We start from the raw sequence: 15,499 nt of genomic DNA, 5'->3' as shown, positions 1-15,499 counted from the left end.
TGTGCTTTCTGTGATCATTGTTGGGAACTATTTAAAGTCACCTTTCTGTGGTGGGATGATACACTCTCTAAATGAATTGACTGGTGCATGTGATCATGTTTAATGTGTGTGTGGTTGAGCGACTGTCTCCAGGATGCTCTGTCAGGTTTTCCTGGGATAGTGTGTTTCAATTGTGCAGAATCAAGACGATATCAGGAATATCTGTGCAGGTTCAACTGCAACCCATCTTTGAGGTCTAGAGGTTTACCATGAAGAAAAAAAACGATGTATGACAGTCCGCGTTCTGTTGGGAATCTAGCTATACAAACTATATTGTAGGGTGCAGGTATTTTTGCCTAGTTTTAAAATCCCTGTAACCTTGGGACATGAATGGTGAGTTGTACTGCAAAGCGCGCATGTGCAGCTGTTGCTCTCCGCGCGGTGTCCAGGAGGTGCTGGTTGCTAAGAAACAATAAACTCACGATCAGTTTCCACTTCTGACAAGAGAACCGGCGATAACAAGTGTAGCCAATGTTGCTTCTGTAGTTTCTCTACTAATGTCTATGTTGAAGTGCCATTGATAGCTATGTAAGTAATACACCTTGACTTGCTCAGAAATATGTTATAAATTGCTAGCGCTACGTTGTTTCTGTTAACCAAACTGGTGGTTTGTGATATCACTGTATATAACCGTCTCGGCGTTAACGGATGTTGTTGGCTATGTTTGTTTTGAACTTTTTGATTTAACGTTATATTGCAATGTTTCTCTTGTTGCCAGGTAAGTTGCTAAACAACTGAAATGTCTGTTATGTGTAAGATGACTTGCATGCTACTATAGTTTGCTTTGACACGAGTTGATAGACCGAAACGAAAGGGAGAGCTTATCGTCCCCCACCTCCCTCTCCTTGTGCTCTCTCCTTCTTCACCCCCACACACAGTATCCACTCAGACCCAGAGTGGCAGACTATCTGAGGCCACCATGTCTTCGTTCTCCCAGAAGGGGTCCCCTCGTTGCCAGGCTGGCCCAGGGAGAGAGGAGGTGGCTGGGGCCCGGCAGCAGAGGATGACCCTCCCATTCACCATGTCCCCAGGCCACGTAGACCCAGAGGCACTGAGAGCCAGGCTGATCTCAGTAGCCCCGAGCCAGGCACAACGCAACCCTGATGCCCTGGTCTTCACACACACCACCAAGGCCCAGGAACGCAGGAGGGCAGGGCAGAGACCCGTACCACTGGAGATACTGGTGGGTGGGGGGGGGGTGAATATGGGGACCCAGACACTTGTAAACACTGTTTGCTCACAGTAATGTTTTCTAAATATCAGCCTTTGTTCTCATAACCATCTCAGACATCAACTGCCCCATAAGCACATAAACATCCTGTATTTACACATCTTCTCTCATTCAGCCGGTCCTGAAGAAGTACCAGGACCACAAGCAGCCAGAGTTCATCCACAGGCAGAACCGGGAGAGGCTGATCCAGTCGGGCTGGAAGCCTCCGTCGCCCTCCCTTGTTGGGGTAGAGTGGATGGACAAGGCCCCTGACAGACAGAGCTCCACCCTTCACCTCCCTGAGCTGCCTGAACACGTCAAGGAGAAACAGGTGGAAGACTGAGAAGGGCTCTGCTGGACAGACAGACGTCATGCAGATTTGACATGGTTTAATTTGATATCCAGATTGTCTTAACCATGATTTCACTAGTGATATACAGCCATGTTCTGAAATAAATGATTGATTGTAGACGGTGGGAGGCAGATACTGAGCTGTGCTCTGTTCGTCAGTAGCCCTCCCTATAGCCCCCTCGCTCTCTGATGACTCCTCGCTCTCTGAAGCTGAGAGGTATCACAGTGGACTGATACGGGTCAGACTACTGTTCAACTCATAGCCTTTCTTGTTCTGTTTTAACCAGTACTTCAACCTCATCAACCTCATTTGAGCCACAGAAGAAACCAGTCCACAATCAATATCTGTCTCTTTTGTTGTCAAGAGACGTAGTACAAAGTCCCCTTTCAGCTGTTCATGACGCTTTTCAAAGTCAAATCAATAAAAATATAAAAGCCTGACTGACTGTCCCTGCTTCCTCCCTCCAGGCTCAGATGACCCAGAGTACCCTGTGTTCCCCCTCTCCCCCCAAACGCCCTCGCTCCTCCAAGTCCGCAAAGCCCTCCCCCACCGGAGCCTTCCTCCACTCCCCCTTCCCTCTCCCAGCCAGTCACCCCGTCATCTTCAGCTCTGCAGAGGATGTGATCCGTGCCAAAATACGCTCCCCGCCGGACATCGTCAGAATCATCCGGAACAACCCTCACCTGGGCTTCCTGTACATGACCTCTGCCGCACCCAAGAGCTCCATCAAATATGATGCTTATAACCTCAAGTAAGAGAGGGAGAAACACACACACCCAAACCTATATCAGATATGATGTTTATAACATCAAGTAAGAGAGAGAAACACACACCCTAACCTATATCAGATATGATGTTTATAACCTCAAGTAAGAGAGAGAAACACACACCCTAACCTATATCAGATATGATGTTTATAACCTCAAGTAAGAGAGAGAGAAACACACACACCCTAACCTATATCAGATATGTTTATAACCTCAAGTAAGAGAGAGAAACACACACACCCTAACCTATATCAGATATGATGTTTATAACCTCAAGTAAGAGAGAGAAACACACACCCTAACCTATATCAGATATGTTTATAACAAAGAGAGACGACACAGACACACACACACACTCACGCAAACAACAAAGTTCTCTATCAAATATAAAAACCTACAACCTTATTCTCACTACCCATCCCAAACTCTCACCTTTGACCTCCCCCCCCCCCCCCCCCAGGATAGTGGCGTATGAGAACATCAACAAGCAGGACTACTCTACCATCAGCCAGCAGGGTGTGACCTGCATCTCTGACGCGGAGATGGACTTCCTGCCGTTAGAGCGCTGGGAGCATGAGTACCGGTGCCACCGTCGCCTCCTGGCCATCCCGGCCTTCGCCCTCTTCAGGAGGTGGAAGGCCTTCAGAGTGTGGCGGACCAACGTCCGCTCCAAGAAGATCAACACGTGCAAGAAGTCCCTGCAGGAGCACCTGTTCATCGTCAATGAGGTGGGTGGTATTGTTTGGTCCAGTAGTGTTTCCTGGTCAGGACACCGAGGTGGTGGTATTGTTGGGTCCAGTAGTGTTTCCTGGTCAGGATAATGAGGTGGTGGTGTTGGGTCCAGTAGTGTTTCCTGGTCAGGATAATGAGGTGGTGGTATTGTTGGGTCCAGTAGTGTTTCCTGGTCAGGATAATGAGGTGGTGGTGGTGTTGGGTCCAGTAGTGTTTCCTGGTCAGGACAATGAGGTGGTGGTGTTGGGTCCAGTAGTGTTTCCTGGTCAGGATAATGAGGTGGTGGTATTGTTGGGTCCAGTAGTGTTTCCTGGTCAGGACACCAAGGTGGTGGTATTGTTGGGTCCAGTAGTGTTTCCTGGTCAGGATAATGAGGTGGTGGTGTTGGGTCCAGTAGTGTTTCCTGGTCAGGATAATGAGGTGGTGGTATTGTTGGGTCCAGTAGTGTTTCCTGGTCAGGATAATGAGGTGGTGGTGGTGTTGGGTCCAGTAGTGTTTCCTGGTCAGGACAATGAGGTGGTGGTGTTGGGTCCAGTAGTGTTTCCTGGTCAGGATAATGAGGTGGTGGTATTGTTGGGTCCAGTAGTGTTTCCTGGTCAGGACACCAAGGTGGTGGTATTGTTGGGTCCAGTAGTGTTTCCTGGTCAGGACAATGAGGTGGTGATGGTGTTGGGTCCAGTAGTGTTTCCTGGTCAGGACAATGAGGTGGTGATGGTGTTGGGTCCAGTAGTGTTTCCTGGTCAGGATAATGAGGTGGTGATGGTGTTGGGTCCAGTAGTGTTTCCTGGTCAGGATGAGGTGGTGATGGTGTTGGGTCCAGTAGTGTTTCCTGGTCAGGATAATGAGGTGGTGGTATTGTTGGGTCCAGTAGTGTTTCCTGGTCAGGATAATGAGGTGGTGATGGTGTTGGGTCCAGTAGTGTTTCCTGGTCAGGATAATGAGGTGGTGGTATTGTTGGGTCCAGTAGTGTTTCCTGGTCAGGATAATGAGGTGGTGGTATTGTTGGGTCCAGTAGTGTTTCCTGGTCAGGATAATGAGGTGGTGGTATTGTTGTGTCCAGTAGTGTTTCCTGGTCAGGGTAATGAGGTGGTGGTATTGTTGAGTCCAGTAGTGTTTCCTGGTCAGGACACTGAGGTGGTGGTGGTGGTGTTGGGTCCAGTAGTGTTTCCTGGTCAGGACACCGAGGTGGTGGTATTGCTGGGTCCAGTAGTGTTTCCTGGGGCAGGACAAGACCTCTACATTTGTGTTTTTATACCATTGACCTGCAGTATGTGTTTATAGTCAACATGGTCTGTACCATTGACCTGCAGTATGTGTTTATAGTCAACATGGTTCGTAGCATTGACCTGCAGTATGTGTTTATAGTCAACATGGTCTGTACCATTGACCTGCAGTATGTGTTTATAGTCAACATGGTCTGTACCATTGACCTGCAGTATGTGTTTATAGTCTAAATGGTCTGTACCATTGACCTGCAGTATGTGTTTATAGTCTAAATGGTCTGTACCATTGACCTGCAGTATGTGTTTATAGTCAACCTGGTCTGTACCATTGACCTGCAGTATGTGTTTATAGTCTAAATGGTCTGTACCATTGACCTGCAGTATGTGTTTATAGTCAACATGGTCTGTACCGTTGACCTGCAGTATGTGTTTATAGTCAACATGGTCTGTACCGTTGACCTGCAGTATGTGTTTATAGTCTACATGGTCTGTACCGTTGACCTGCAGTATGTGTTTACAGTCAACATGGTCTGTACCATTGACCTGCAGTATGTGTTTACAGTCAACATGGTCTGTACCATTGACCTGCAGTATGTGTTTATAGTCTAAATGGTCTGTACCATTGACCTGCAGTATGTGTCTATAGTCAACATGGTCCGTACCATTGACCTGCAGTATGTGTTTATAGTCAACATGGTCTGTACCATTGACCTGCAGTATGTGTCTATAGTCAACATGGTCCGTACCATTGACCTGCAGTATGTGTTTATAGTCAACATGGTCTGTACCATTGACCTGCAGTATGTGTTTATAGTCAACATGGTCTGTACCATTGACCTGCAGTATGTGTCTATAGTCAACATGGTCCGTACCATTGACCTGCAGTATGTGTTTATAGTCAACATGGTCCGTACCATTGACCTGCAGTATGTGTTTATAGTCAACATGGTCTGTACCATTGACCTGCAGTATGTGTTTATAGTCAACATGGTCTGTACCATTGACCTGCAGTATGTGTTTATAGTCTAAATGGGTCCGTACCATTGACCTGCAGTATGTGTTTATAGTCAACATGGTCCGTACCATTGACCTGCAGTATGTGTTTATAGTCTAAATGGGTCCGTACCATTGACCTGCAGTATGTGTTTATAGTCAACATGGTCTGTACCATTGACCTGCAGTATGTGTTTATAGTCTAAATGGGTCCGTACCATTGACCTGCAGTATGTGTTTATAGTCAACATGGTCCGTACCATTGACCTGCAGTATGTGTCTATAGTCAACATGGTCCGTACCATTGACCTGCAGTATGTGTTTATAGTCAACATGGTCTGTACCATTGACCTGCAGTATGTGTTTATAGTCAACCTGGTCTGTACCATTGACCTGCAGTATGTGTTTATAGTCAACATGGTTCGTACCATTGACCTGCAGTATGTGTTTATAGTCAACATGGTTCGTACCATTGACCTGCAGTATGTGTTTATAGTCAACATGGTCTGTACCATTGACCTGCAGTATGTGTTTATAGTCAACATGGTCTGTACCATTGACCTGCAGTATGTGTTTATAGTCTAAATGCTGTGTATAATGGAACCCAACTAGGTAGTTATTTTTAGATAACAGGAAGGAGCAGTAACAGCTGTGTGTAATGGAACCCAACTAGGTAATTATTTTAAGATAACAGGAAGGAGCAGTAACAGCTGTGTATAATGGAACCCAACTAGGTAGTTATTTTAAGATAACAGGAAGGAACAGTAACAGCTGTGTATAATGGAACCCAACTAGGTAGTTATTTTAAGATAACAGGAAGGAGCAGTAACAGCTGTGTATAATGGAACCCAACTAGGTAGTTATTTTAAGATAACAGGAAGGAGCAGTAACAGCTGTGTATAATGGAACCCAACTAGGTAATTATTTTAAGATAACAGGAAGGAGCAGTAACAGCTGTGTGTAATGGAACCCAACTAGGTAGTTATTTTAAGATAACAGGAAGGGGCAGTAACAGCTGTGTGTAATGGAACCCAACTAGGTAGTTATTTTAAGATAACAGGAAGGGGCAGTAACAGCTGTGTATAATGGAACCCAACTAGGTAGTTATTTTAAGATAACAGGAAGGAACAGTAACAGCTGTGTATAATGGAACCCAACTAGGTAGTTATTTTAAGATAACAGGAAGGAGCAGTAACAGCTGTGTATAATGGAACCCAACTAGGTAATTATTTTAAGATAACAGGAAGGGGCAGTAACAGCTGTGTATAATGGAACCCAACTAGGTAATTATTTTAAGATAACAGGAAGGAGCAGTAACAGCTGTGTATAATGGAACCCAACTAGGTAGTTATTTTAAGATAACAGGAAGGAACAGTAACAGCTGTGTATAATGGAACCCAACTAGGTAATTATTTTAAGATAACAGGAAGGAGCAGTAACAGCTGTGTATAATGGAACCCAACTAGGTAGTTATTTTAAGATAACAGGAAGGAGCAGTAACAGCTGTGTATAATGGAACCCAACTAGGTAGTTATTTTAAGATAACAGGAAGGAACAGTAACAGCTGTGTGTAATGGAACCCAACTAGGTAATTATTTTAAGATAACAGGAAGCAGCAGTACCAGCTGTGTATAATGGAACCCAACTAGGTAATTATTTTAGATAACAGGAAGCAGCAGTAACAGCTGTGTGTAATGGAACCCAACTAGGTAATTATTTTAAGATAACAGGAAGGAGCAGTAACAGCTGTGTATAATGGAACCCAACTAGGTAATTATTTTAAGATAACAGGAAGGAACAGTAACAGCTGTGTGTGTGTTTCCAGTCTCTGCGTCCAGCGTTGCTGAACATCAGAGAGATGTGCTACAGGATCAGTGACATGGGGCTTTGTCACATCCTGAAAGATCACACATACACTCTGGAGGAGTTCCAGGAGGCTCAGTACAACCAGCTGGAGGAGGTACGCAGTCTGTCTGTCCCTTTACATGACGTGTCTGTTCCTTTACATGACGTGTCTGTCCCTTTACATGATGTGTCTGTCCCTTTACATGATGTGTCTGTTCCTTTACATGACGTGTCTGTCCCTTTACGTGATGTGTCTGTTCCTTTACATGATGTGTCTGTTCCTTTACATGATGTCTGTCTGTCCCTTTACATGACGTGTCTGTTCCTTTACATGATGTGTCTGTTCCTTTACATGATGTGTCTGTTCCTTTACATGATGTGTCTGTCCCTTTACATGACGTGTCTGTTCCTTTACATGACGTGTCTGTTACTTTACGTGATGTGTCTTTCCCTTTACATGACGTGTCTGTTCCTCTACATGACGTGTCTGTTCCTTTACATGATGTGTCTGTCCCTTTACATGATGTGTGTCTGTTCCTTTACATGATGTGTGTCTGTTCCTTTACATGATGTGTCTGTTCCTTTACATGACGTGTCTGTTCCTTTACATGATGTGTGTCTGTCCCTTTACATGACGTTTCTGTTCCTTTACATGATGTGTCTGTTCCTTTACATGATGTGTCTGTCCCTTTACATGATGTGTCTGTTCCTTTACATGATGTGTCTGTCCCTTTACATGACGTGTCTGTCCCTTTACATGACGTGTCTGTCCCTTTACATGATGTGTCTGTCCCTTTACATGACGTGTCTGTTCCTTTACATGATGTGTCTGTCCCTTTACATGACGTGTCTGTCCCTTTACATGACGTGTCTGTCCCTTTACATGATGTGTCTGTCCCTTTACATGCCGTGTCTGTTCCTTTACATGATGTGTCTGTCCCTTTACATGACTTGTCTGTTCCTTTACATGATGTGTCTGTTCCTTTACATGACGTGTCTGTTCCTTTACATGATGTGTCTGTTCCTTTACATGACGTGTCTGTTCCTTTACATGATGCGTCTGTTCCTTTACATGACGTGTCTGTTCCTTTACATGACGTGTCTGTTCCTTTACATGATGTGTCTGTTCCTTTACATGACGTGTCTGTCCCTTTACATGACGTGTCTGTTCCTTTACATGATGTGTCTGTTCCTTTACATGATGTGTCTGTTCCTTTACATGACGTGTCTGTCCCTTTACATGACGTGTCTGTTCCTTTACATGACGTGTCTGTTCCTTTACATGACGTGTCTGTCCCTTTACATGATGTGTCTGTTCCTTTACATGATGTGTCTGTTCCTTTACGTGACATGTTCTCTGTGTGTCTGTCCCTTTACATGATGTGTCTGTCCCTTTACATGATGTGTCTGTCCCTTTACATGATGTGTGTCTGTTCCTTTACATGACATATTCTCTGTGTGTCTGTCCCTTTACATGATGTGTCTGTCCCTTTACATTACATATTCTCTGTGTGTCTGTTCCTTTACATGATGTGTGTCTGTCCCTTTACATGACATATTCTCTGTGTGTCTGTTCCTTTACATGACATATTCTCTGTGTGTCTGTTCCTTTACATGATGTGTGTCTGTTCCTTTACATGACATATTCTCTGTGTGTCTGTTCCTTTACATGATGTGTCTGTCCCTTTACATGACATATTCTCTGTGTGTCTGTTCCTTTACATGAAGTGTGTCTGTACCTTTACATGACATATTCTCTGTGTGTCTGTCCCTTTACATGACATATTCTCTGTGTGTCTGTCCCTTTACATGACATATTCTCTGTGTGTCTGTCCCTTTACATGACATATTCTCTGTGTGTCTGTTCCTTTACATGAAGTGTGTCTGTACCTTTACATGACATATTCTCTGTGTGTCTGTCCCTTTACATGACATATTCTCTGTGTGTCTGTCCCTTTACATGACATATTCTCTGTGTGTCTGTCCCTTTACATGACATATTCTCTGTGTGTCTGTCCCTTTACATGACATATTCTCTGTGTGTCTGTCCCTTTACATGAAGTGTGTCTGTTCCTTTACATGATGTGTCTGTCCCTTTACATGACGTGTCTGTTCCTTTACATGATGTGTGTCTGTCCCTTTACATGACGTGTCTGTTCCTTTACATGATGTGTCTGTTCCTTTACATGACGTGTCTGTTCCTTTACATGATGTGTCTGTTCCTTTACATGACGTGTCTGTTCCTTTACATGATGTGTCTGTTCCTTTACATGATGTGTCTGTTCCTTTACATGATGTGTGTCTGTCCCTTTACATGACGTGTCTGTTCCTTTACATGATGTGTCTGTTCCTTTACATGATGTGTCTGTTCCTTTACATGATGTGTCTGTTCCTTTACATGATGTGTCTGTTCCTTTACATGATGTGTGTCTGTCCCTTTACATGACGTGTCTGTTCCTTTACATGATGTGTCTGTTCCTTTACATGATGTGTGTCTGTCCCTTTACATGACGTGTCTGTTCCTTTACATGATGTGTCTGTTCCTTTACATGACGTGTCTGTTCCTTTACATGATGTGTCTGTTCCTTTACATGATGTGTCTGTTCCTTTACATGATGTGTCTGTTCCTTTACATGATGTGTGTCTGTCCCTTTACATGACGTGTCTGTTCCTTTACATGATGTGTCTGTTGCTTTACATGATGTGTCTGTTCCTTTACATGATGTGTCTGTTCCTTTACATGATGTGTCTGTCCTTTACATGACGTGTCTGTTCCTTTACATGATGTGTCTGTTCCTTTACATGATGTGTCTGTCCCTTTACATGACGTGTCTGTTCCTTTACATGATGTGTCTGTTCCTTTACATGATGTCTGTCTGTCCCTTTACATGATGTGTCTGTCCCTTTACATGATGTGTCTGTCCCTTTACATGATGTGTGTCTGTTCCTTTACATGATGTCTGTCTGTCCCTTTACATGATGTGTCTGTTCCTTTACATGATGTGTCTGTCCCTTTACATGACGTGTCTGTTCCTTTACATGATGTGTCTGTTCCTTTACATGATGTCTGTCTGTCCCTTTACATGACGTGTCTGTTCCTTTACATGATGTGTCTGTTCCTTTACATGATGTGTCTGTTCCTTTACATGACATATTCTCTGTGTGTCTGTTCCTTTACATGACATATTCTGTGTGTGTGTGTCCTTTAACACTATAAACTAGTCACCCTGCAGTGTTTTACCCTGATAAAGCTTGTCTGTCCAGACGTTGGAATGTTAGGTTATTACATTATTGCGTCTGAGCTCCTAGTGTGCGGCTCTCCTTTCATTGTTCATGTTGTTCATGTGTGAAATGTCTAGCATGTTAGCGGTGCACGCTAGTCGTGTTCAATCAGTGACGTCACCCGCGCTGACACCCGCGCTGACACCTTGAAGTAAACATTTCCCTTACGCCGCAAGAGCCTCAGCGTCTGTGTGGCGATGCCGTGTGGGTGACAGTTCTGAGGGGGCCTGGTTGGAGCCCAGGATGGCCAAGGAGAGGGACGGAAGCAGTACTGTTACATGTGTGTCTGTCCCTTTACATGGCAACGTGTTGTGTGTGTGTGTGTGTGTGTGTGTGTGTGCAGGTATCTTCTCGTCTGGAAGAGTTCAGGGAGCTGGTAAAAGAGGTGGCCAGGAGCGCCTGTCACACGGCCATGTTGGAGGCTGGATACACACCTGACTATAACTACAACACAGGTACACACACCTGACTATAACTACAACACAGGTACACACACCTGACTATAACTACAACACAGGTACACACACCTGACTATAACTACAACACAGGTACACACACCTGACTATAACTACAACACGGGTACACACACACACCTGACTATAACTACAACACAGGTACACACACACACCTGACTATAACTACAACACAGGTACACACACCTGACTATAACTACAACACAGGTACACACACCTGACTATAACTACAACACAGGTACACACACACCTGACTATAACTACAACACAGGTACACACACACCTGACTATAACTACAACACAGGTACACACACACCTGACTATAACTACAACACAGGTACACACACACCTGACTATAACTACAACACAGGTACACACACCGGACTATAACTACAACACAGTTACACACACACACCTGACTATAACTACAACACAGGTACACACACCTGACTATAACTACAACACAGGTACACACACCTGACTATAACTACAACACAGGTACACACACACCTGACTATAACTACAACACAGGTACACACACACCTGACTATAACTACAACACAGGTACACACACCTGACTATAACTACAACACAGGTACACACACCTGACTATAACTACAACACAGGTACACACACCTGACTATAACTACAACACAGGTACACACACACACCTGACTATAACTACAACACAGGTACACACACCTGACTATAACTACAACACAGGTACACACACACACCTGACTATAACTACAACACAGGTACACACACACACCTGACTATAACTACAACACAGGTACACACACCTGACTATAACTACAACACAGGTACACCCACACCTGACTATAACTACAACACAGGTACACACACCTGACTATAACTACAATACAGGTACACACACCCGACTATAACTACAACACAGGTACACACACACACCTGACTATAACTACAACACAGGTACACACACCTGACTATAACTACAACACAGGTACACACACCTGACTATAACTATAACTACAACACAGGTACACACACACCTGACTATAACTACAACACAGGTGCACACACACCTGACTATAACTACAACACAGGTACACACACACCTGACTATAACTACAACACAGGTACACACACACCTGACTATAACTACAACACAGGTACACACACCGGACTATAACTACAACACAGTTACACACACACACCTGACTATAACTACAACACAGGTACACACACCTGACTATAACTACAACACAGGTACACACACCTGACTATAACTACAACACAGGTACACACACACCTGACTATAACTACAACACAGGTACACACACACCTGACTATAACTACAACACAGGTACACACACACACCTGACTATAACTACAACACAGGTACACACACACACACCTGACAATAACTACAATACAGGTACATACACACCTGACTATAACTACAACACAGGTACACACACACACCTGACTATAACTACAACACAGGTACACACACCTGACTATAACTACAACACAGGTACACACACCTGACTATAACTACAACACAGGTACACACATCTGACTATAACTACAACACAGGTACACACACACCTGACTATAACTACAACACAGGTACACACACACCTGACTATAACTACAACACAGGTACACACACACACCTGACTATAACTACAACACAGGTACACACACCTGACTATAACTACAACACAGGTACACACACACACCTGACTATAACTACAACACAGGTACACACACCTGACTATAACTACAACACAGGTACACACACACCTGACTATAACTACAACACAGGTACACACACCTGACTATAACTACAACACAGGTACACACACCTGACTATAACTACAACACAGGTACACACACACACCTGACTATAACTACAACACAGGTACACACACCTGACTATAACTACAACACATGTACACACACCTGACTATAACTACAACACAGGTACACACACACCTGACTATAACTACAACACAGGTACACACACACACCTGACTATAACTACAACACAGGTACACACACCTGACTATAACTACAACACAGGTACACACACACCTGACTATAACTACAACACAGGTACACACACACCTGACTATAACTACAACACAGGTACACACACCTGACTATAACTACAACACAGGTACACACACCTGACTATAACTACAATACAGGTACACACACCTGACTATAACTACAACACAGTTACACACACACACCTGACTATAACTACAACACAGGTACACACACCTGACTATAACTACAACACAGGTACACCCACCTGACTATAACTACAACACAGGTACACACACACCTGACTATAACTACAACACAGGTACACACACACACCTGACTATAACTACAACACAGGTACACACACACACCTGACAATAACTACAATACAGGTACACGCACCTGACTATAACTACAACACAGGTACACACACACACCTGACTATAACTACAACACAGGTACACACACCTGACTATAACTACAACACAGGTACACACACCTGACTATAACTACAACACAGGTACACACACACCTGACTATAACTACAACACAGGTACACACACCTGACTATAACTACAACACAGTTACACACACACACCTGACTATAACTACAACACAGGTACACACACACACCTGACTATAACTACAACACAGGTACACACACCTGACTATAACTACAACACAGGTACACACACACCTGACTATAACTACAACACAGGTACACACACACACCTGCCTATAGCTACAACACAGGTACACCCACACACCTGACTATAACTACAATACAGGTACACACACACCTGATTATAACTACAACACAGGTACACACACCTGATTATAACTACAACACAGGTACACACACCTGACTATAACTACAACACAGGTACGCACACACCTGACTATAACTACAACACAGGTACACACACACACCTGCCTATAACTACAACACAGGTACACACACCTGACTATAACTACAACACAGGTACACACACACCTGACTATAACTACAACACAGGTACACACACACCTGACTATAACTACAACACAGGTACACACACACACCTGGCTATAACTACAACACAGGTACACACACCTGACTATAACTACAACACAGGTACACACACACACCTGCCTATAACTACAACACAGGTACACACACCTGACTATAACTACAACACAGGTACACACACACACCTGACTATAACTACAACACAGGTACACACACACCTGACTATAACTACAACACAGGTACACACACACCTGACTATAACTACAACACAGGTACACACACACACCTGGCTATAACTACAACACAGGTACACACGCCTGACTATAACTACAACACAGGTACACACACAGCTGACTATAACTACAACACAGGTACACACACACACCTGCCTATAACTACAACAGAGGTACACACACCTGACTATAACTACAACACAGGTACACACACACCTGACTATAACTACAACACAGGTACACACACACCTGACTATAACTACAACACAGGTACACACAAACCTGACTATAACTACAACACAGATACACACACACCTGACTATAACTACAACACAGGTACACACACACACCTGACTATAACTACAACACTAAAAAGTAGAAGTGTGTGTACTCCAGAGGGAACAGACAGTAGAGTGAGTGTGAAGTGTGTGTACTCCAGAGGGAACAGACAGTAGAGTGAGTGTGAAGTGTGTGTACTCCAGAGGGAACAGACAGTAGAGTGAGTGTGAAGTGTGTGTACTCCAGAGGGAACAGACAGTAGAGTGAGTGTGAAGTGTGTGTACTCCAGAGGGAACAGACAGTAGAGTGAGTGTGAAGTGTGTGTACTCCAGAGGGAACAGACAGTAGAGTGAGTGTGAAGTGTGTGTACTCCAGAGGGGACAGACAGTAGAGTGAGTGTGAAGTGTGTGTACTCCAGAGGGAACAGACAGTAGAGTGAGTGTGAAGTGTGTGTACTCCAGAGGGGACAGACAGTAGAGTGAGTGTGAAGTGTGTGTACTCCAGAGGGAACAGACAGTAGAGTGAGTGTGAAGTGTGTGTACTCCAGAGGGAACAGACAGTAGAGTGAGTGTGAAGTGTGTGTACTCCAGAGGGAACAGACAGTAGAGTGAGTGTGAAGTGTGTGTACTCCAGAGGGGACAGACAGTAGAGTGAGTGTGAAGTGTGTGTACTCCAGAGGGAACAGACAGTAGAGTGAGTGTGAAGTGTGTGTACTCCAGAGGGAACAGACAGTAGAGTGAGTGTGAAGTGTGTGTACTCCAGAGGGAACAGACAGTAGAGTGAGTGTGAAGTGTGTGTACTCCAGAGGGGACAGACAGTAGAGTGAGTGTGAAGTGTGTGTACTCCAGAGGGAACAGACAGTAGAGTGAGTGTGAAGTGTGTGTACTCCAGAGGGAACAGACAGTAGAGTGAGTGTGAAGTGTGTGTACTCCAGAGGGAACAGACAGTAGAGTGAGTGTGAAGTGTGTGTACTCCAGAGGGAACAGACAGTAGAGTGAGTGTGAAGTGTGTGTACTCCAGAGGGG

General features: G+C 44.3%; 1 protein-coding gene across 1 annotated transcript in view; it reads left to right on the top strand.

The window, feature by feature from the left end:
* The first annotated feature begins 107 nt into the window (after positions 1-107).
* dnah6 (dynein, axonemal, heavy chain 6) overlaps positions 108-15,499 on the top strand; it is a 141,740-nt gene continuing 126,348 nt past the window's right edge. The window contains 7 exon segments of the mRNA XM_031814529.1: positions 108-567; positions 918-1,222; positions 1,386-1,580; positions 2,069-2,352; positions 2,829-3,096; positions 7,142-7,276; positions 10,787-10,898. Of these exon segments, the coding sequence (XP_031670389.1) occupies positions 959-1,222; positions 1,386-1,580; positions 2,069-2,352; positions 2,829-3,096; positions 7,142-7,276; positions 10,787-10,898 (1,258 nt within the window). The 5' untranslated portion in view covers positions 108-567; positions 918-958.

This window comes from Oncorhynchus kisutch, unplaced genomic scaffold (assembly GCF_002021735.2).
Source record: "Oncorhynchus kisutch isolate 150728-3 unplaced genomic scaffold, Okis_V2 Okis07a-Okis12b_hom, whole genome shotgun sequence".
In the NCBI taxonomy this organism is placed as follows: Eukaryota; Metazoa; Chordata; class Actinopteri; order Salmoniformes; family Salmonidae; genus Oncorhynchus; species Oncorhynchus kisutch.
The sequence above is the reverse complement of the archived record's forward strand: the minus strand, read 5'-3'. Positions and strand labels throughout refer to the sequence as shown.